The sequence below is a fragment of the Lates calcarifer genome, linkage group LG14 (assembly GCF_001640805.2).
Source record: "Lates calcarifer isolate ASB-BC8 linkage group LG14, TLL_Latcal_v3, whole genome shotgun sequence".
Classification (NCBI taxonomy): Eukaryota; Metazoa; Chordata; class Actinopteri; family Centropomidae; genus Lates; species Lates calcarifer.
Window position 1 is genome coordinate 11,595,966 of NC_066846.1, and position 22,962 is coordinate 11,618,927.

Here is a 22,962-nt window from a genome sequence, read left to right on the forward strand (position 1 = left end):
CTAATTGTTTGAGTCACTCATCAGGCAACAAGACAGAGTCTCTAGCTGTTCTCACAGCTTTTAGAGACTGTATCTAGACAAAACAATTGATCAGAAAATGGTAAATAGGTTATTTGACAATGAAATCAATCGTCAGTTTTTGGACTTTAGCTTGCTGTCTTACTTACATTTCTCTCTCCCTTTTACCATAACTGCACCCAGCCCTCAGTTCTTCTTCTTTAACTAACTCTAACCGTGACTCTTAAACAGTCTTAACCCCTGAAATCAATGATTTAACTTTTTGGGGGCTGAATTTCTGTCCGCAGATGGAAGCTGAATCCCCACGTCTGACAGCCCGAGCAAAGTTTTGTCCCCACAGCGAGAGCATACACACAAGAAAAGGACAAAATCAAATTCTTTATGCCTTTTTAAACAGTCCCAGAGCCCTTGGAAACGTGTCAGTGCAGCTGAATCCAACACACATGCCCGCAAGCATATTTGTGCTCACAGACGCACACACACACACATTCTTAGATGCTTCGACCAGCCAGTGAGGGTTGGTTCTCAGCCAGATCGGGAATTGGCAAACTGGCAAATCTCAGATCATTTTAAGTCAGCTGGACAGAGACAGCCTTAACGTTAAGATGCTTTTGGGAAGCCTGAGGCCCGAGTTCCCAAAACTGTGGACGATGGCCAAGACTTATCCCACTGCACTCTGTTATTCAGCGATTTGAGGCAGACGAGATCACAGAGACATTCACGGGGGACAAAATACAAGTTCAGCTCCAGTCTTTGGAGGCAGAGTCCAGGTGAAGAGTCAAGTCTTGAGTTTAGAGCTCATGCCACGTCTCCAGCAATATTTCTACCACAGATGGCTTGCATCCCGTTCAGTAATTGCTGAGAATATAACTGTGATTACTTTACAATCTTTTATAATCAAGTGGAACCTGCAGATAAATATAGAAGCTTTATTATCACCATACAGCAACTGAACGATGGTCACAGCCGACAAAAGATCAGGAGGCCAGAAATATTAGCTGCAGTGTGTAATGAAGTAAATAGTAGCAGCTGGGGAATTGATTGAAGCTAGTGCTTAGCTTCCAATATCTCAGTCATGTTCAGCAACAATAAAATTAGATTTACTCAAGCAAAAGTAAAACAGGAAAACAGACGACCATACAGCTACATCTCAGAAAGTAAAATACAGAGTGAGTGGCAGCATGCTGTGGGATCTTTGGACTGATAAAGCGAGCTAACCTGTTTCATAACCTGTCTCGCAGCGCAGCACATTCCATCTGTCAGAGGAACACATGCCATAAAGACACTTGAACAATATCTAACATATGCCGTCGTGCTGTTTATACAAGGCTAACAAACAAGCCAATGCAGCTGGCTTTTCACAATGAGCAATTTCACTTTTCAGCTCCAGCTCAAGGTTGAGGTAGCAGCGTACGACACTTGTGGAGATGTGTTCTCCAGGTGTATGTACAGGCGAAAGCAGTTGGGAGTCGTCTTTTGTAGTCTGTCAAATCAAAGGATATAGCTTTAAATATAAATTGCATAAACACTGCAGCCTTTTCACGCACCTGTTGGTAACAGAGCCGGACTAATCTTTGTCTGAAGTTAGCTATGAATTCCAAATCATGTCTATAATGTGGTTTATTAGCAGTGCTACTCATTGCTGACTAAAATGTGAGTGCCCGTCTCTGCTGAAGACAGTTAGTTGGAAATATGGATGAGCTACCAGCACCTGCTCAGGGAGCGTAGCCCTCCCAGAGGTCTGAATACGCTCTGAATCTCCAGCTCCAGCCTGAAAATTCTGCGGTTGAGAGAGTGAATAAGTAAAGCTCTCTGCATCATTAATATCTTTACGTTGAGGTGCTCTCACAAAAGGCAAAAAAAAAAAAAACTCTCAGAAGAAGAAAAAAATCCTATAGGAGCTGCTCAGTGGCCAACAGTAAAAAAAGACAGGGGGTTGTACTGGGTAACTCCCAGGTGTGAGAGTATGAGGGTGTGCACATGTGAGGCAAGGTGGTGTTGGAAAAAGAGCAGACGCGCTGAGCAAACCTTTCCTGGAAAATAGCATGTAAAAAGCTTCCAGCACCTGCTTAGTGACATTAAAGTTGTCAAAACGAACAAGTGAGCAGTGTTGGAGAGCCGGACGGGAAAGTAACAGAGGGATTGAGTTTCTGTTATGTTACACAGCACTGGAAAAATGTTCAAATATAAACATGGATGTCAAAAAGTCTGTAAATAATACCACTGACGCTTTTCATCTCTGTCTGGACGTTAAGTTTTAGCTTTAAATTTGACCTCATTAACATTTCCAAAGGGTTATTACGTAATAATATTGTGCTGCCAATCTTCTGCTTCTTCCCAAAGGTTAATTAATTTTTTTCTGACCGCTTCCTCTCGCCATTTGTCCTCCCTCACCAGCTCTGTGCGAGCTGCTCAAAAGGAGTCCTAATACTTAACTTGGGAAAAAAAAAAAGTTAATTTTTAAACATAGTTGACCCAGCCTGAACAGCAGAGGTTAACCCACCTAAAGCAGCAGGGGTAGCAGTAGTGAGACGCGAGTTAAACCCTCCTCCGCTCTGAGGCTGCTGATCTGTAGCCGACCTCTGACCTTGATGCAGGAAGGCAAGACTGAAGCAAAAGACTCAGAAAATAAAATAGCTATTTAATCGTCACCACGCCTTTAAATGTCTCCGCAGATTAAAACGCCTGAGACACAGCAGAGATTTTAATTTTAATAGAGACTTAACTTTGTGTCAGTGATGAATCATATCAGTCTTCCTTATTAGCTGCTGGCTAATGAGCACAAGCTATTACCATCTGTCAGGCAGTGAGCATGTGCGTTTCACCGGATCAGTTTGATGGGATAGAGATGGTGATGCCCTGACTTTTTCTCTAGCGCCACCATCAGGTCAAAATTTCAGTTGTAATACCTGCAGTGCTGATTAGCCAGGAGTAACATGCTAATACGCTACGTTTCCCACAGGTTGATAATTTATTTGTGGTGGGTGGCACGGCATGGGATCACGAGCGTAACCTGGGTCATTTCTGAAAGCTGCAATTTACGGATGTTCCCTAAATGCCTCACATGCAGTCAGTAGACACTACAAGTTGCGGATGTCCTCTAAATGACTCACCTGCAGGCTGTCAGTAGACGCTGCAATTTACCGCTATTCCCTAAATGCCTCACATGCAGGCTGTTGATAGACACTACTCAGTTACTTCAACGCTCACAACTCAGACAGATGTGTGGCTAAAAAATTAGTTAGAAAAATTTCATTGGAGTTGAAATCGAGTGATTTAGTCCATCTGGGCGGGTTTTCTAAGTACAGCCAGTTGGAAATGCCGCCTGCCAAAACAACAGCATGTTTGCTTAAAACGCTACTGCGCCTAAATGCAGCATCACAGAGCCGTTAGCATGGCTGTTAACTCACAGGCTTATCTCTGAACTGGGCATGCATGTTGTCATCAGTATTAAACGTTACGTTTGATACAGCTCTCTGTTGCTGCTGATAACGTCCACAGGAGAAATTTGGGGTGAAGTGTTTTGTTGTTTTGTGAGGGGGGAAAAAAGAGTCATGGCTTCTCCGGCATCGAGCCTCTCAGCCAGGATTCATACCAGACTTAAATTAAAACTGAAAGAATTTAAAGATCCAAATAAAATGTTATTCCAAGAAGAATTATTAAAGTAACTTGAATCAGTCAAATTTTATGCTACACACACATTTCAGGCAGAAAAATCTATAAATAAGGCTCATGTGTTTAATGAATGTCCAGTTGTTCTAATTTTTCAAACGTAACGTGACCGAGGATTAACTCTTGTTTGTTTGTCTTTTCTTATCTCAGCGTTTCATCCAGTACCTGGCCTCCAGAAACACTCTGTTTAACCTGAACAATTTCCTGGATAAGGGAGCTCTGCAAGGTAAAGCACGCGCTCAAATCACTTTATACTCTCTGAAGGTCCTGTGAAGATAATTCACAGCGTTTTGATTTGATGTTAATTTGTTTTTAAAGAACCAGATGGGCAGGATTTGCCTCGAAGAACATTACACAGAGTCCCAGAATGTTTGAGACAATCAAGGAAAAGTATTTAAAAGTCAGAATCAGTTCTTTAGTTGATTAGTTGATTCAGATCTGACGCAGTACAAATACACAGTGTAATATATATATAAAACCAAACAGATGCTTTATAAAACAAACTGTAGAAATCGTTTCTGGGTGTCTCATGTAACACGCTCTCTCTCCCAGGTTATGACATGTCAACCTTCATCAGACGATACAGCCGTTACCTGAACGAGAAGGCCATGTCCTACAGACTGGTGGCTGTGGATTTCACCAAGATGAAGAGGGGGTAAGGGCGGTCACACACACACACACACACACACACACGGAGAAAACAACAATCTCACTCATCATTTTTACAGTCATCTTCTCGCACACCAGGAGGTGGGGTTTTAGCTTTTGGTGCTACGATAAGAGAACAGCGACAGACAGAAAGAGGGAACTGTCAATTTTGTCAAAATCTCTTGTTTTGAAGCCAACATACAACATCCATTAGCAGAGTATCATGTAAAGATGTTCCAGACAACATAGATAATTTATTTTGATTTATAAGTTGTACCCAGTGTGGCAATATTTAGGAAAACTAATTCATGAGAAGGATGTTCTTTGAAGATTTGAAGTGCATCTGCAAGTTGTTATAATTCTTTAACGCCAGCTTGTGCAGGCCATGTGTGAGAGTAAATAAAGGCACTCGGTGGTATGTTATGATATTTTTTGGGAGGGAATCACTTTCTTGCTGGTAGTAAGACGAGAAAATCGCTACCACTCTCGTGCCTGTTTGTTAAATATGAAGCTACAGCCACCAACTGATTAGCCTAGCTTAGCTTAGCGTAGCATAAAGATTGGCAGCAGGGGGAAGCAGGTGGCCTGGCTCTGTCGAAAGGTGAAAGAAATTAAGCAAAAACCGACGTGTAAAAGTTATAAGTTGTGGTTTTATGGTGGAGTTTATGTGCTTGACTATTTCTTGGCTGGATACAGTGACTTCCTTCTTGTTCAAAAAAATACTCCAGCACTCAACACAAAGTAAAACCACAACTTGTCATTTTTTTGTTTAATATTTGTCTACAAAACGTGACAAAACACAAAATTTTACAGACGCTGCTTTATGCTAAGCTAAGCTAATCAGCTGCGCATGCATCATACAGGCATGAGAGTGGTGTCAATCTTCTCATCTAGCTTTCACCAATAAAGCAAGTCAGCATACTTCCCAAACTTTTTTAGCCGCTGTAGGTCAGGTGTGAGAGAAAATAACTGCACCTTGTGATATTTTAATGCATCTTCTGATGACAGCACAGCCTCTCTGGAGGCTCTTTGTATCAAACTGACGGCGGGTACATTGTTTCTGGAGGTTGTGTTGGGAAGATCGTTTCAATATCAGGAACTCCAACTGTTGTGAAATGACACTGAGTCCTTTGTGGTGCTGATCCTGCCGAGCAGAGTCTCATTACTTATTGTTCGTCGTGACCTCCTCACCTCAAGTAGCCGTAAAAACTCTGCATTAATGAGGAAGTTATTCGTTTTCTTTTTGTCACACTTCCCATAGTTTCTCATAATTTACTCATTCCCCTTTTTTGTGTGTGTATTTCTTAATTTGCATCTCGATTTGCACAAGTTTCTGTCAACAAGGTGCCCGCTGCAGTTGTGAGTGTGTTTTTTTAGTGTTTTTTTTTTTTTTTTTGTTTCCTGTTTTGTCAGGATTGACGGAGTGATGCGCACCATGAACACAGAAAAGCTGATCAAGACGCTGCCCATCATTCAGAACCAGCTGGATGCTCTGCTGGATTTCCAGGTACTTAGTCTGTGTGTATGTGTGTGTGTGTGTGTGTGTGTCATTATGCATGCTTGTTGTCAGAGTTGTGGCTGATTCACTTTCCTATCAAAATGTAAATTGAAACAACAGATTGCAGAGTTTGAAACCTCTCTTTATCGATGGAGTATAAGATGCATATTATGGCGACAGATTTTGTGTGTGTGTGTGTGTGTGTGTGTGTGTGTGTGTGTGTGTGTGTGCAGAGCGGAGAAGGGGGATTGGGTGGGGATTTGCTGAAATTGGTGGGTGCATTGTGGTTTGTGCCAAGCGAGCTTCAAAGAGCGATAAAAATGGATGGTGAACTTTCTCATTGGAGTGTATTCTGTATGTTTGTGTGTACTTCTTTAGAGTCTGTGTGTGTGTGTGTTTGTGTGTGTATGATGTTTTTTTTCCCACCTAACCTAAATTGACAGTTGCTCTGTGTGTGGTGTTGTGTTTGCTTCACACCGAGGGGGAGAGGTAGTGATATTTGGAAGAAGATGTTTTCATGTTTTTTGTGAAAAGCCTCAGAAAGATAGAGATGTTTCCTTTACCTTTCTCCCCCTCCTCCCCCCTCTCTCTCTCTCTGTCCCTCACTCTCTCCCTACCTCTCCCTACCTCTCTCTACCTCTCTCCTCTCTCTCCAGGCCAACCCTAATGAGCTGACCAACGGTGTGATCAACTCAGCCTTCATGCTGCTCTTCAAGGACTCCATAAGGCTGTTCGCTGCTTACAACGAAGGGGTCATCAACCTATTGGGTAACACACACACACTCAGATATGAACACACACACACACACACACACACACTATGGATAAACACAGCCTGCAGTGAGCCAACTGATGCTCTCTCCCCCCTCCTGGATGTGTCAGAAATGATGAGGTGTAAGTATAGCTGCAGTTTGTTTTGCTGCACACATGCACACTCCTCTACAAACCCAGCAGCAACACACACCGGCATATGTGCGCACAGCCTGGTTGTCAAGGCAGCGGAGGAGGTTTTGACAAGTTGTCATGTAGCTGCTAAGTGCTTCTGTTTGTCTCTACTCAATCATGCACTGATTCTTCCTCCCTCCCTTCCTTCCTTCCTTCCCTCCTTCCTTTTTCTCCTCCTCCTCCTCTTTTCTGTCTCTGTAGAGAAATACTTTGACATGAAGAAGAACCAGTGTAAAGATGCTCTGGACATCTACAAGAAATTCCTTTACAGGATGACGAAGCTGTCAGAGTTCCTCAAAGTGGCCGAGGTATATTCACACACACCACACACACACACACCACAACACACACACACACAGAGAGTACATGAATGGGCATCTGGAGTAAGATTTTCTAGGTTTTTTTTTTACATCTTTTTTTGGAAGAGCATCTCCTCCTCAGATACAGGCTGCTCCCTTTTCCACATAACTTCCTCTTTTTCTCGTCCCGGTCACATCCCCCTGACACAGATACACGTACACACAACTGACACACACATGTACACACACAGAAACACAACTTTAATAAGCATATTCTCCACATCTGCAGATCACGCTGCCACAATTTTGCTCCCACAGCTACTGTACTGTGTGCAGGAGGCAGGAATACCTGACTTACCCTCACTGCCCCACATTTGCTGTGCAGACACACACACACATATATATCTATCTATACACCCAAAATAACCCTAAGATGGAGGACGTGGTTAGGCGCTTCGTTAGCTCCCCCTCTCCCTGCTCCCCACACTCCTTCACCTAATCCTTTCTTCTCCCCTCGCTCTTCCCTCTGCCCCTGACAAAGATGGATACTCGTGCGGCTCTCCCTCACCCAGCGCCCACAGCTCATCCCTCTTTCTCTCTTCCCTCCCTCCTTCCTTTGTTTCAGCAGATTTGAGACAGTGAGAGTCAACTCCACTGTAACTCCGGCAGAGGAGGCTACGCCACCGGTTCACTTACTGTACATTCAAATAAATGGCCCCCAATCAAATCCCTTTGTCTTTTATAATTAGGTTTTGAGGAGCTCCCTGAACAATTAACTGTGATTTTTTTTCTTCTTTTTGTAAGTTTAAATAATGGTCCTCAATTTAAATAATAAAAGTAATCGATTACCTGGGTGAGCTTCTCTAATACAGAACTTTTAAAACTGCAAAAATCAACCCTTCACTCTGTAATAACAAATTTATTCGATCCATAAATTGACAGCTCTCTCAGTTCATTTTGCATTTTGTTGCAGAGTGGCGATGCAGGTAAACAGGTTGTGGCCTTTCACTTTTCACCATCCACTGTTTTTTTGCCCACAGGATGTTAACACAATGTAGAACTTCCTCACACTGCTACTGCTATTAAAAAGTTGCATGAGTACAAACATGTGATATGTCTATTGATAGAGTAGACTCTTGTCTTTAAAGGTTATTTTCACAAATAACTCCTTGTTGTAAAAATAATCCAGGTACAATGGATGGTAGAGTATTCAGTATAATGGGGCCTTAAGAGTAGAAATCCACATACTGTGATACATAATACTTACACACGTTTGTTTTAGTTTGCTGCTCATTTAGTCATAAATATTTAACTAGAACTAAATGCAGTTAAACCATCTTGAAGTTTACATCTTGTTTATTTGTTGTGACATGTCGAAGCAACTTTAGTGAAAAAGGGCCAAAATCCAAAATCAGATATGTTTTTATTTGCATCTTTGGCTCAAGTTCAGTCATTGAAATCAGAAACTTTGACCTGGATTTAACCAAAAAAAACCTGGTGTTTTTGTGATTCAATTAATGAATATTTTGAAATATCTAGAATGGCATCTTTAAAGCAGTGGGAGTTCATTTTTATCAACTGTTATTCATGTTTCCTGCTGATAAATCTGATGATAAACAGAAAACCTGAGGTCATGTTGATGATTAATGGAAAAAAACAAGTACTAAATGTTCTTTATCTGTGTCTGAAGAAGTCAACATGTTCCCACAAATGTTATGTCTGAGTTCTAAGTCGACTTGGAGATGATTTTGGCGTAGATGTCCTTTAATATGAATGTGTTTAATGTTGTCCACATCATCACTCATTAGTCGCCACGCCCGCTCTCCCTCATTGGTCAGACATATTTATCACTGTGCAATCACCATCGTCATTCACTGTGAGGATTGTTCGGCCCATCCAGACGTCGAGAACTTTTCCTTGTTTATTTCTGTTGTCGTTTATGTTGACGCTGCCACTGCATGAAGTAACGATTCCCCTGTTTTTTTTCTTTTCTCATCTTTTTCTTTTTTGTTTTTTTTTTTTTCCAAATGGACCCTGCCCTTCTCTTTATTTATTTTTTTTCTCTTCTCCATTTTATCCCACCTTCCTTTCTCCCCTTATTTTGTTTTATTTTGTTGATTTGTTTGTTTTTGATGACAGCAAGTTGGAATAGATCAGGGTGACATCCCAGATCTCTCACAGGTCAGTGTACATCTCACCTTCCACTTCCTCTCCTCTCTCTCTGATTCCAACTCGTCTTTTCTCACTGTTCCTCTCTCTCTCTTCTGACAACACATGTGGTTTCATTGCTCCCTCTCTGCCTCCATCTGTCAGCTCACACTTTATTTCACCCTTACATATACCTGTGCCCCCTCCCTTTTTATTAATTATTCACTCATTCTCCCCTCCTTCACTCTCCACCCACTCGTCAGCCATCTCGTCTAACCTGATCTTACTGTTCAAATCTAGGCAATTCCTTCTCCGGTTTGATTGATTTTTGCTTCCCTGCTTCCTCTTCCACCTCTAAATGCTGGTTACAGATTGAACAACAGGCCGAGGTGTGTTAAATCAGCCCCGCTTAAACACTGCGCCATCAGCAGGTTTCATCACGTGGATTTGAAAGCCTTGAGCGAACAATGGGCTTTAGACCCTGAGTCTACAAAAATAGTGATAATTGCAACAATAAAAGGCTTGAAAACAAGACGGCTACACTACAGGGGAATAAACTAAATCATTTCTTCTTTTAATCATCAAGGATAAAGCTGCCTTTTTACCTTCTAGCTGAGAAATTGCTTGAAGTATGGTCGACTTGAGAGGAGGCTACAGGTTCTCCTGGTTAACGTGAAGATGCACATCAGGCCGTTTAAAATTCAGCTTAATACTATGGACTGTCATGTTTTATCCTCTGTGTAATCATAGTTTAAAATCGAAGCTTTGTCCTGTCATATGATGTGTAGTGATCAGTGGATCAGTGGTTTATCAATGGGCAAACAGTAGAGCTGCAACTAAAGATTATCTTCATTATCCATTAATCTGCTGATTACTGTCTCGAAATTGTAGAAACTGTCCATCACAATAACCTAAAACCTTCGATTGCAACTGGAAAACTCAACAATGTTCAGTTTACAAAGATATAAAACAGAGAAGCTGCAGATCCTTACAATGGAGAAATGACTCTAACCATTAATTGGTTATGATAATATTTACTGATTCATTTTCTGACATACAAATATTTGATCACTCGACTAATCGTTTCTCCTCATTTAAAGGATTTATGAAACAAAAATGAAAATGTGCTCCTGCTTCTGGAAACGTGACGATTCGCTGCTCGTCCCTGATTTGTATTGTTGTGAACTGAATGTATTTGAGTATTGGACGTCTAAGAAATGAAGCCTGGTGTTTCGTTTCTGTTGTGTGAATGGTCCAGAGGTAACACAGTTCCTTTGTCAACGTTTACAAGCAAAAACAGAGGAAATGTCCGTACAGCGTATCGGAACGTTTAGGTGTTGGATTCAGGAGGAATTGATGATCCCTGATAATGACAATAATTAGAATAATCATGAGTTACAGCCCTTTACTAAACCACAGGTACTTTGGCACCACTTTTGTGCTTTTTCAAAAAAAAAAAATCCCTCCCACACAGACGCACAACTTTTTACAGTGGAGCGTGACCTTGGTCGTGAGCAGCGTGTGGATTGACAGTGTGGGTGCTGAACTCATAGTAAAGCTGCACAGTTCACTCACAGTCGTTAAAGAGACGCTTTTCTTCTCCCTCCTCTGTCGCAGAAAACAAAAGGATCATACATTGTAGGTGGTGGGTTGCATACTGTACTGCTTCCCCCCTCCACCCTGCTTCACCGCACCCTCCCCTCCCTCGCATGAGCATCACACCTGGTCACCTCTGTGTGTGTGTGTGTGTGTGTAACCATACACACTTATACACTCACAGGCATGCTGCTGCTTCTTTCTTGTTATTTCATATCAGTATGGTGTTGACTCAGTACAATATGTGTGTGTAGGCCTCAGGTGGCTTGCTTGTAGCATTCAAACACACACACACACACACACACACAGAGCTCTGGCACGACAAGCAAAAGGCCATGAAACCTCATGAATAGAAAATGAGGCTTCACCCCTCCGCCCCCTCCGTCTTCATCTGCATGAAAGAATCCCTGCACCGGGCTCGGACTCGCTCATAAAAATTCCATCCCCCTCCTTAGATGTTGTTTTTTTCATATTTGTCATGCACGACATCGTTTCTTCAACATGCATGCCAGAGGTGCTTTAATAGAGACTGACCGGAGCATTACTGTGTAATCACTGTCCAAAAAAAAAAAAAACAAAAAACATGAGGAAACATGAGAAAGGAAAAAGGGGGGATTCTCTCTTTTCTTTATTTCTTTTTTTCTCCGTCTCTGCCTTCCAAAGTTAGAGCTATCACTAAATGTCACAACAACGCCAAGATGAAGACAGTAACAGACGTGGAAACACAGCTGAGTGTGTGCGTCAGAGCAAATATTGACTGGGCACACACAAGGTCTTCTTTTCACCTATTCAAACCCACCGACAGTTGAAAGAAGGGGGCTCTTTCTCTCCTGCAAGTCGCTGTTTCTTTAACAACCAGGCAACAGTTTGGCAAGAACCCACCGTCTAGCCAGCCACAAAGGACTCAGAAGCCAAAACACTCCCAAATGTGTGTGTGTGTGTTTGTGTGCATGTCTGCAGCCCTACTGACAGCACACTTTGCATTCTTGTGGATGGAGAGACAGACATGACGTTGTCATATTTTCACAGTGGAAGAATTTCCTCGCCTCCTCTCCTCAGCCAGAAGAGAGGCAGAACTGTTCCTGTTCTTTTTTCTTTTCCCTGCGTGTTAAGTTGTAGACGTGCGTAAGAGAACCACTGATTGTACGCTTAATAATGCAGCTGTCTGGCTGGCTTTTGCCCTCTTGTTTCCCTTGGTTTTTAAGCATTAATGAGCCTCCTAACGAGCACATAAGACATCGTGTTGTGCAATGTGAACAACTGGAGCTGAACTTGAATTTGCAGCTGAATTGTGTTTTCTGTAGTAGCGTAGCAACAATCCCCAAGTAACCTGCTCGCTAACTTGTACTCCAGAGCGTTTGAGCTCAGATTTAATGCTGCTACCTTATGTCATCTTTACAACAAAGCACTTTTTAGAAACACTCGGCCTCTCTCGTTTTTTCCGGTCAAGTAATTAAGAAAAAACAAAAAAGATTAGGGTATAATCTCTGTCCCCACGGGGAGTAAATGTGCTGAGATTTAGTAAAAACCACAGCAGAGACAAAATGACAAGTCAGAGGTGCAGAGTGCACCCTGGCAGTCATTGTGCGGAGATGACGGCGTGAGGGACGCCACAGTGTAGGCAAGAATGAGGAAGATGACTGGCAAAATGAAAGAAACGGCGCCGAAAATTATCGCTCGTGAAGTCAGGAGAAGAAGTGGCGCGACCTCTCCTCCGCACTCCACCTTTTTCCTCGCTCTTTGTTTTTCAAACCTCCTCCTTTGTTCTCTCTCGCTCTCTCCTTTGAGTCTCCTGCTAACAGTGTGAGTGTTTGCTGCATGTTGCCATGGCTATTCTTGGAACCTGATGCACTCTGCTACCTTCCTGTGAGACCAACTAACTCTGGGTGCTGTGTTTGTGTGTGCGAGAGACTGTGTGTGTGTTACTGTATGTGTGGGTGGCTCTTCTTTGTGCATATGAGAGAGACAGAAAGAGGAAAAAAAATGATTATACTGAATTTCTTTCCTCTGTTCTCATGCTCGTTTCTCTCTCAGGCCCCCAGCAGCCTCCTGGAGGCTTTAGAGCAGCACCTGGCCTCTCTGGAGGGCAAGAAGACCAAGGAGTTGAACGCAGACACCAGGTAGATGTCTTAACTGCCTGCCGGTTACATCAGGTTCTCTTGAAGTACACAACACAAAAAAAAATAAGATAAAAACTTTTAAACCACACAGACAAAAAGCACGTTTTCAAAGCACAAGGTTCAAAATGAGTCACGACCTGTTGAGGACAAAGTTTTTCTGTTTCTTATTTTTCCTCACCTTGTTCCTCAAAAAACTGACCCCGTGTCATCTGTCCTCATCTGCCTGTGTCGCAGAGCGTCCACCCTGTCCAGCGCCGTCTCGTCCCTCTCCTCCACCGGCATGTCCTTCAGCCGCATGGACGAGAAGGAGAAGCAGCAGGCCTTGGAGGAGGAGCAGGCTAGACTTCAGGCTCTTAAGGTAACAGATTATTTTTTTCTAAAGCAATCACTCTGAATCACTGCTGTCACTTCTCTCGCTCGTCTTAATGTATCTGACCTGATGTTATCTTCATTCTGCCAGCACTGGGATCAGATCTTGACATGAACATTAGTCAGACATTGCTGCTGACACTTGTAAATGAACACATGGTGCTTATGGTTCACAGTAGATTCACACCTGAGGAGGTGCTCCACATGATCTGATCAGATATCGGAGCAACTTTCTGCATAAATTAGCATATTATTGAGGGAACTTGCTGTTGCTCCTTCACACGTCAAGGTAACAAGTTAAAGTTGGCATCAGGCGTGTATCATGCAAAGATAAACGTGTTGGAATTAAAAAAAAAAAAAACTTTTATCATTTGCTTAATTAACAGGAAGCTGTGTTAATTAAGCAGGAAACACAATAAGTCAAGAACACGTCATAGTGATCTAATTAGGTTTTGTTGTGTGAGATAAACGCAGTAACGCCCTGAGGGAAGTTCTTCAAATTTGGCGAAGGATGAACTGATAAGATTTCGGTGGCAAAAGGTCAAAGGTCAACTTCGCTGTGACATCTCCTGGCCTTTGTTCAACACTTTAACCCAGAATCTTCTTCCTTGTTAGAAACCTGGCACCCATATTACCCACAATGCAATCCACATAGAAGCAGATGTTGATGCCTTTAACACCACATCCAGTGCAGCAGACCACACAGTTTCTAAATGTTATCTTTGTTTCACTGTATGTCTGTGCATACAGGGAGCTGCTGAGAACCAAGGTCAGATCTCTTGTTTGTTTCAGGCCAATAAAAGGGATTCTGATGTTAATCCTAACTTCTGTTTTATCATGATTGGTATATATTTACATAATTTAAGCTTATTTCTCCTCATTTTAGAGTAGCATTGCTTTGTCCAGTCAGGAAACACATCTACTAAACTAAAAACCCTGCATGAGCTCGTTATAATCAAGTCATCTTGTGTGGAGAAGGTAAGGAAGAGCGAAAATGAAAAGCATGAAATGAGGCTAATTTACTGCAGATTTTATTAGCGCAGAAGCAAACTTGTGTGTGCACAGAGGAGTTTGATCCTCCCAACTAAAGAATCACATCACAAAAATCAGCTCAAAGTGACAAGTGTAACAGCAGTCACTGCCCTGGATTTAAGACAGAGAGGGAATAAACCACAAATCTGCAGCAACTACACACTCGAGCCTTGACAAATGGGCACATGTAGTTAATAAAAAATAAATATATATATATAGCTGCACTTTGCTGTGCTGTGTGAATCACACTGACTGTGTTGTTGCTGATAGATTGCCCAGCAACTTTGCCGTTTGGTGAGTTCTGAACTCCAGTTGAGGATAAAGGCCGAGAGTCTCAGTGGCGAGCCGAGCAATAGAAAAGTCAAGTGTAAAATGTGTTGACATTTCTTGCTCCAGCCTTGGGAGTCCTGCCTTACAGCAAACTGTAATTGAGTAAGAGCAGTGAAGCTACAAAACAGGCACACAGCGACTCAGTGTGAGTGTGTGTGCGCGCCGGGTGTGTGTGTGCATGTTAAGCATGCTTACATCCTGGCAGAGGAGATACAGTATGTGTCGAGCAGTGTTGCCAGTCTCTCTCTGTGAGCTTTGTTGATCTGTGAGTGTACACGAGGCGTGTGTATATCCTGGCAGATTAGGCGCAGTGTGTGCCGCCAGTTTGTCTTGGTGTGTTTGTTTGTGTGCACGGCTGATTGGATTTTAGTCCGTGCCCTTGGTTGCCCCGCTTCTGCCAAGGTCCGCTGATTACCTTTGGGTTTAGTTAGAAAAGGAGAGGGAAGATAAAGTGAGAGTGAGAACATAACCGAGTAAGAAACGCAGCGAGAGAAGCCGGCGGGGTTAGCAGGGGTTGTCCAGATACTCAAGTCCAGCTGTCTGCACGCTCTGGTGTCCATATGGGCTCAACACACACACACATACAAAAACACTTACACACTCAGCTACTGTCCAGCTGGGGCCTTAGCCCAAACAATAACAGCAGTTCCCATTTGTTCCACGCTACACTGTCAGAATATAAATGAAGACTCTGGACTCTGCTTGGCTCAGGCTGGAGCTGATTCTGTTTATTAATCCAAATTCCTTTAAAGGTGGACGAGGCTGTGAAGGGGATTAGATCATTTCCATACCTTAAGGTTCGAGTTCTGAGCTGAATTAAAACACAGGGGTGGCCCACTGTGGCCATCCATACTAAAAAAATCTACATTTTTGTTGCACTGTAAATTGCTCTCCTTGTCTACCAAACACTGCATGTTGTGATTGTTATTTCCCAGTACATCCTCGCACATGATAAGACACAAATGTATCAGTCCCTGTGGTGAAATTAGGTCACAGCAGCAGCAGAAGTAATAAGATCCAGGGGGAAATATAGGCAGATGGAATATAAGCACAAGAAATAAGCAATAAAACCGCAAGAATGAGAAAGTCAATCAATAAAGCAATAAAATGTAATGTAGTCACTTATGGGATAACTCAGAAACAGTGCTGGCAGGTTGAGTGTATTATATAAACAGCATGGAGAAACAGTGTGGAACACTTAAACTGCATATAGCACATTTTATTTAGGTTCAAACCTACTGTCATTTCGCAACAACATTAAAGCTTGTTGTCGTACAGGACTCAGTTTAAACCGCACCAGAGCGGTGTAGGCAGTTGTTGAGAGTCAGATTTCCCTGCTGTTACCAGCGTGCATCAAACTGACCCTGAAGCCAAAAAAATGTTCAAATTCATGCAAGAAATGAAAGTCTGGAGGAGGTGGGGAGGTTTTTAAAACTCCAAAGTGTGTAGGAGCATCTTCAAAGTGCTGGAGTTTGTTGATCGCGGATCAGCAAGTAAAATAACTGGCGGTAGCTTTACAGTCGTGTTTCTGACCTGAGAGCAGTCCGGTTCGACTTCACATCAACTGAACACAAAATTCAAAATCTGCTGTTTTGTTTTTGACTTTATTTTAGTTTAGCTTCTCTTTTTTTTGTTATTTATTTATTTATTCGTCTGGACTTTGCTGATGTTTGTAAATCTGTCACCACAGAGAACAACAGTCTGCGTTTCAGCTGCACCTGGGTCTCAGCAGGACCGAGTCAAACACTGTCTGAGATTGTCTGGGGTGGTTTTAGGCATGACAACCAAAATTCAGACAGCATTGTGTGACTTTTTTAAACACTGAAGACCAATAGAAAACACTTGGCAGGAGAAACCAAGCGATAAACTGACTTTGGATGTTCATTTGGATGCAGGCCTGGCGTAAGTCTTAAATCTAAAGCCAGAAACAAACGGACTATCACCAAAGCACACAAATTTAAATTTCTCCTTTATCTTTTTCCCTCATCATGACTCAACATCGGGCATTTGTGCAAAAGGAAAGAACTTAAGAGAAGATGCTACAGGACAGCTGGTGTGAAATAGGCCACATGAATACTGGAAATACATTATTTTATTTTGGGTGGTGTTTTCTCTGTGAGAGCCTTTATCTTTGTGCACACCTTAAAGTGTGTATGTTCGTGAGAGAAAATATATTTGTAATTTTCCAACTCTTATTCATTTCCAGCAGGAAATTACTGTTTAACCATTGTCTTCCTGATCACATTGTGTTTTTCTTTTTTCTGTTTGTGTGTGTGTCTGTGTGTGTGTGTGTGTGTGTGTTTTCCAGGACCAGCGCCTGAAGGAGATCAGCATGCAGACTCCACCCTCTGCCTCCCCCAGCAGCCAGTCGATAGGCATCGCCAACAACAACCACATCACACAAACCCCAGAGCTGTTCAGCTCCACGCTGTCTGCCAACAGGTGCACACAGACACACACACAGAAACACACACATGAACACACCAGTTTGTAGAAATGACTCACTCTTCTTTTGTCAAGACATTTATTAATTAAAAAGTGTGGTATTGCGAAACGTTTTTAAAGGTGCTATGTGTAAGTTTTTGCTGTCGCTACATAGCTAACGTTAGCATTAGCAGCTGTTTACTCGGCCATCGTTGTGTTTACAAGAGAAGAGGTTCGAAAACGTCCTCTGGGCAGCGCTACTTCTTCATCCTCTCACGTTTGACTGGACTCACTGTAGCAACGTGGCATTATGAAGCAGGAATAGAGCAAGCTAGCTGGTTAGCATGCTAGCTTCAGCAGAGCAGAAGCAACGTAAGAGTTAACACTGTCGTTGCTTTCCCTGACAGGAACATGTTTCTTCATTACCATGAACATGAGCACTGGAGTTTATCCTGCACCACCCTGCTGCAACAAATACTCACCAGTGCATTATCCATCTTATCTGTTTAGAAATAAAAGTATATGTTTGAGACTTGAGATATTGAATAATGATCACAGATAGATTGATAGACAGATGACAGAATCAGTGGAGCAGAAGACATTTTGTGTGTCGTGGGCTATTTTGGTTCTTTCAGAGTTTATGATTCGATGCACAGACTTTCTGGAGTGCATGAGTTTTATTATTAAGTTGGAAAACAAACAACACACAAAAAAATGCACATATGATTCACTGTTTAACAACTGTTTCATTACCACAAGTTCAAACCCCCCCCTCAGTCTCCTGTGGCTTCACAGACCCTGGAATGATAAACGGTTTGGATGTTAACTGCTCCCATATAAAGTGATGTGATGTTCACAGTCTGCTGTTCAGAGCATGTGTAAACGCACATAAAGTCGCTGTGTAGGCTCAGCAAATCCCTGACTGACTGCAGCTGTATCACAGTTACAGTAAGACTATTTATTCTTGATAATCAGACCAGATTTTAGACTCGACATGCTCACACTGTAACGCGCTCTGAATTTACTGCTCCTAACTGTTTTATTGCTCCGTCGAAAATTTTTACAGCCCTTCAGAGAGAGAGGATTAATCTTTATCTGTGACAAAGGAACATTTTTAGTGGTGGCTTTAGCTATTTATGCGCAATTGATTAAATATTAATGCTCTGTCTCAATCTGTCCTTTCTGTATCTTTCTATTCTCTTTATCTCTCGCTGACTTTTTCTCTTTATTTCTCTTTCTCTCCATCACCACTCTCATCTCTCTGTACTTCCCCCTCCTCTCCTCTCACTGCCTCTCTTTCTCCCTCGCTCTCGTTCACCTCTTTTTGCTCCTCAGTGTGCCCAATCTGAACAGTGACCTGTTTGATCTTCAGCCGGCCTTCATCCCCGCTGTGCAGAGCACTCCTTCCATCTCCACCGCCAACAGTGCCTGGGGAGGTACGCTACCCACACACACACACATTGGATTTGCACATATATGATGGCACCAGCAGGGACGCAGACTTGCAAATAAGACGAGCACCTACCAACAAATGAAATATTCCCTCTGGTCAGGCATCCACCTGTCTCTCCGTCCATCTGTCGGGCCGTTCATTTGTCTTTTTATGAAAACCATCCATCCACCCACCATCACTCTCCCCGTTTCATCAGAAACTAATGTTGCGTGACTCCAGCTTGTGTCTTGTGCAGACACACACAGTTAAACAAGTTTTGAGTGCAGGTGTTTTTGAGCACTTCGCAGTGTTTTGCAATAATAAATCCTGTAGCCATGTGTTTTCACGCTCCGAGCAGCTCGATAAAACCGGTCGTATGGGGAAATGTCAGCTGAGATTCAAGCACGCCTCCTCCTCCTCGCCTTGTTTTCTTGTTTGTCAGAGTTGGAAAATGTACCTGCCGCAGAAAAATGCTGAGCAGCAACACACACATGCACGTGTTCAATTCGCCGTACAGTATATCCTCCCACCGTTTCTGAAAAAAAGAGTTGACATTTCAGCTTGCAATCAGCTTTCTCAAGTCAAAAAAACATAGCACAGAGATGCATCTAGAAGTACTGTTAGCGCAGAGTATTACAGGCTTTATGACAGAGGATTAAGCTGGAGCCATTTATAAAGAGTTTGGCCAGACTTCAGAGTCAGAGCTACTTCTTAGCTCAGATATCAGCCCTACACGCTATCAGTGGCTCTGACACAGGAGCTGAGATAACAGTCCCCTGTGCTTCTCTCAAAAATAACACAAAGGATGCTTCCCTCCGTAAACGTCCAACGACGTAAATGCACAAGACGCTGATGAAGTTTCTGTCAGGCCGCAGACAGAGGACGTGTTCCTGCTTCTTTTAAAGGAACAGTTCGACACTTTGGGAAGTGTGCTCGTTTTCTGGTGCAGAGTTGAGCTATTGTCATGTCTCTTTGTTAGCTTAGCGTAGCACAGTAACAAAATCCTCCTACCAACTCCTCTAAAGCTCACTGATTAACATGTTACATCTCTTATGTTTAATTTGTGCAAAAATCAACACGCAAAAGCATCAGTTTGCCAGTTTATGTGGGAGTGTGAGCAGGACATTTCTTCTTTTGGAGAAGTAACTACGTCTCTGCTGGTTGCCGGTGGCACAAAACACCCCATTAAACAGCAAATTGTCCTTTTTAACCTTTTTTGTGCACATTAAACAAACAAGATATAACTAATTAGTGAGCTTCAGAGGTGCATGCTAGTTGGATTTTGTTGCCCTTGGACACAGCCAGGCTACAGCGGAGCTAACCAGCTTTAGCTTCATCTTTAATGGACAGATATGAGAGTGGTATCGCCTTTCTCATCCAAGTTAGTCATAAAATGTGTTTCAGTTGTGTTAGGTTTAGTGTATCAGTTGTAGATCATCTCTATGAACGGTTTTATCCCCGTCGTGATTCCTGAAAGGTTAGCTTGTAACGCTGTCGTCATTTTTTATAAATAGCTTTTGTGGTGTGTCTCGTGTGTTCTTGTTTTTTTTTTCCTGGATCCCACAAACACAGCCTCTCTCTGAGGTTTCAAACCCTAATCCCCAACAGGGATGCGGATGAAGACAAAAAAAACAAAAAAACAAAAGGTGCATCAGTGGATTTCCTCGTGCACAGGCTTAACTCTCCTCTGAAAGCCTGACATTCCCGGCAGCCTGCACAGAGTCCCAAGTTACTAAGCAACAACAATGGCAGTACGCAAGAGACTGTAAGGTCCATGTTCCTAATCTAATGGGATTAGTTTAGCAGGAGGTGGTGGAATCCTTACCACTTCAAAGCCATGGTTTTGGTCCCTGCAGAATCACCATCTGACGTATATATCTACAGTTATTTCCTGTGTAAAAGTATGTCAGATAAAACTGGTCCAGCTGTTATCTCCTGCAGCCTTAACAGCACGAACAGAGCTTTAATCCGTCATATTTAACTGCATCCCTCAGGATTGGAGAGCCAGCCCCTGCAGCAGACCGTACCATCCATGACTGTAGATTTTGATGCTGTGTTTGGGAATAAGGCCGCGCCCAGTAACAACGGCCCGCAACCTGCAGCCGGTAAAGCCCCCGCTCTGTCCGACTGTCCGGACAGAGCCAGACTGCAAACTAAAACCTTTTTCGGCTTTGCTGGCAGCTCAAAGCGTAACATCTAACTAACCCTCTTCCTGCCTCTGGGTGGGCGTCTGTAGCTTTCTAGCTCTGTTGTTTGAAGAGTTTCTAATGACAATAACCCAAACTCTGTCAGGGGGAGGTCAGTTAACTTTAAATTCAGTTGGATTTTCAAGTTTCAAGTTCTTAGGTATTTGTCTTTAACACCAGACAATCTGGACTAAATAAGAAAATATTGTACTTAATGTTATTAATCCAGAGTTTTGATGCTCTAAACCGGAGCTAATCTACTTCTTCAGGTCTGTGTGAGTTTGGTTTGATCAGATTTGATTGACAACAAACTGTAACAACTCCACAGTCGTCATCTGATTTTGATTCACGTATTTATACATCTTGATTGGTGGATGGAAGGTGTCAGCTCAGACCCATCCACCTTCAGCAAGTAAGAAAAAGCACTTAGAAATATTGTTTTTAATAATATTTAGTATCTGTTTCAGAAAATTGGTTTTTAAGTGATACACATCAGTTCTTGGTTTTTTATCCTTTGACTGAACCAAAAGTTCACTGATCCCAGCCCTGAGTTTCCTCAGTCACTCATCTTTTCTCTCAGGGTTCCTACACAGGTCCACAAAGACCTTTTCCTGATGACTCAACAAAAAAAGGTCTTTTTATGTTGTAGTTCTGCTGTTTTCCCTTATTTAATAGGATTCTTGTTGGTATATTATTCTGAAAAGGTTCATTCATCATTTAATCGCCAACCAGCACCTTCATATCCAGTGAAAAAGGTTGCGTTTAAGAGTCTTGATTGGAGTAGACAATGTGTAGGAACCTTTTCTCCCACTACTTTATCCTGTCTTGTTGTGGTTTCCTGTCTGCTGTGGTAACAGCTTTCGACTGATGGCTCTTAAGTGTTGCAGGTCTGAGACTTTGGCTCCGAGCCCCTCTTATTAGCTTACTTTCTTTTAACCTCTCAGCAACTGACACAATCAATCTCGGTGCCTCTCAGCCCTCTCTGGTCCCCAGATGCTCCTGCAAAGTGTATAATTTTAAGGCACGGCGAGTTATCGACAGCTCCAGAGAAGGCACAGCAGATAAGAGCGACTACCTGCAGAGGTCATCTAAAGACTATTTTCATCATGAAGGAAAGAGGTGCAGGTTTTAACTGCAAGAGCTCAGAGGAAGTTACAGTATGCGATTATGACTAAATTAATTAAAGTTTCAGTGGAGATCCTTCTTGGGAAAATGGCATCATCTTACCCCAGAGTTTTATGGTCTTACCTTTAGTGTACTTTTCTGTGGAAGTCAGTAATGACTCTGGTCATTATTCTGAGTCCAGGCTTATTTGCTGTTGTTGTCCACCGGAGCGTATTTTAGCAGAGGCAGCGCCCATCAATCAGCGTTACTGGGAATTTGCCAGGACTAATCAGCCAGCTGTTTCACACCAGAAGTCGCTGCACATGTCATTCAAACTGAATTTGTATGACTTGATCAAAACGAGATTATCACACGGAGCTCGATCGCTGGTCAAAAAAATCATGAAACCTGAAGGTAACTCTCAGATTTTCTGACAGAAAGCGTGAATCACAGTCGTGTTAGCGTCATAATTAGGATTATAAGTTGCATTTGTGCAGCTGCAGCATTACCTCTTCAAATATTTGCCAGTGTAAATCTGTTTCTTGTGCACTCTCTGTAAATATTTAAGGAGTCCAGGGGGCCGATTCTGCTCTGACGATCTGGCTCGCTCTAATCTTGTTTAACCCCGTCAGTCTCTTTCGCTCTGCTCAGAAGTAACAGTTGGAGGCTTGTGGCTCCAGTGTGCAGCCCGGTCCAGGCTTTGGACAGACTAACTTCTTTCTATTAATAGAGTCTGTGTTGATGCTGCCACTACAACTACCAATACACCATCTGGGCAACTGGCAGCATCTCACAAAAAAAATCCCAGCATGTGTGTGTTTGTGTGTGTGTGTGTGTTTGCAGCTACTGTATGTCTCTGTTTCCTTTTGTGTGTGCGCCCATGCGTTGTCTGCGTATCTCAGTGCGTCCATGTGTGTCTATATATTTGTTAGTAACCGTGTGTGTCTGTGTCTGTGCCTCATTCGCACGTCGTCTGTCATTTTGCTCCATCCCATCTGTCTGTTTCTGCTCGTCTGTTTTGTTTTGTTGTTGTTCACACCGTTCCCACCCTCCTCCTCCTCCTCCTCCTCCCCCCTTCTCTCCTTCCTCCCTCCATTTATTTCATCTCTCGCTCCGTCTTTGCCTCATCGTCTCCCCATCA

The 22,962-nt window shown here is 42.7% G+C and overlaps 1 protein-coding gene across 2 annotated transcripts in view; it reads left to right on the forward strand.

Annotated features, from left to right (window-relative positions):
• The window catches only part of si:ch211-200p22.4 (phosphatidylinositol-binding clathrin assembly protein), a 74,226-nt gene that overhangs the window by 35,282 nt on the left and 15,982 nt on the right, over positions 1-22,962 (forward strand). The window contains exons 4-14 of one of the 2 annotated variants that reach the window (XM_051075595.1): positions 3,841-3,916; positions 4,243-4,345; positions 5,752-5,845; positions 6,493-6,604; positions 6,983-7,089; positions 9,220-9,261; positions 12,859-12,944; positions 13,179-13,302; positions 16,984-17,117; positions 18,435-18,535; positions 20,526-20,636. In XM_051075595.1, coding sequence (XP_050931552.1) covers positions 3,841-3,916; positions 4,243-4,345; positions 5,752-5,845; positions 6,493-6,604; positions 6,983-7,089; positions 9,220-9,261; positions 12,859-12,944; positions 13,179-13,302; positions 16,984-17,117; positions 18,435-18,535; positions 20,526-20,636 — 1,090 coding nt within the window. The remainder of the gene's footprint in view (positions 1-3,840; positions 3,917-4,242; positions 4,346-5,751; positions 5,846-6,492; positions 6,605-6,982; positions 7,090-9,219; positions 9,262-12,858; positions 12,945-13,178; positions 13,303-16,983; positions 17,118-18,434; positions 18,536-20,525; positions 20,637-22,962) is intronic. The other variant, XM_051075596.1, reaches the window with a different exon arrangement.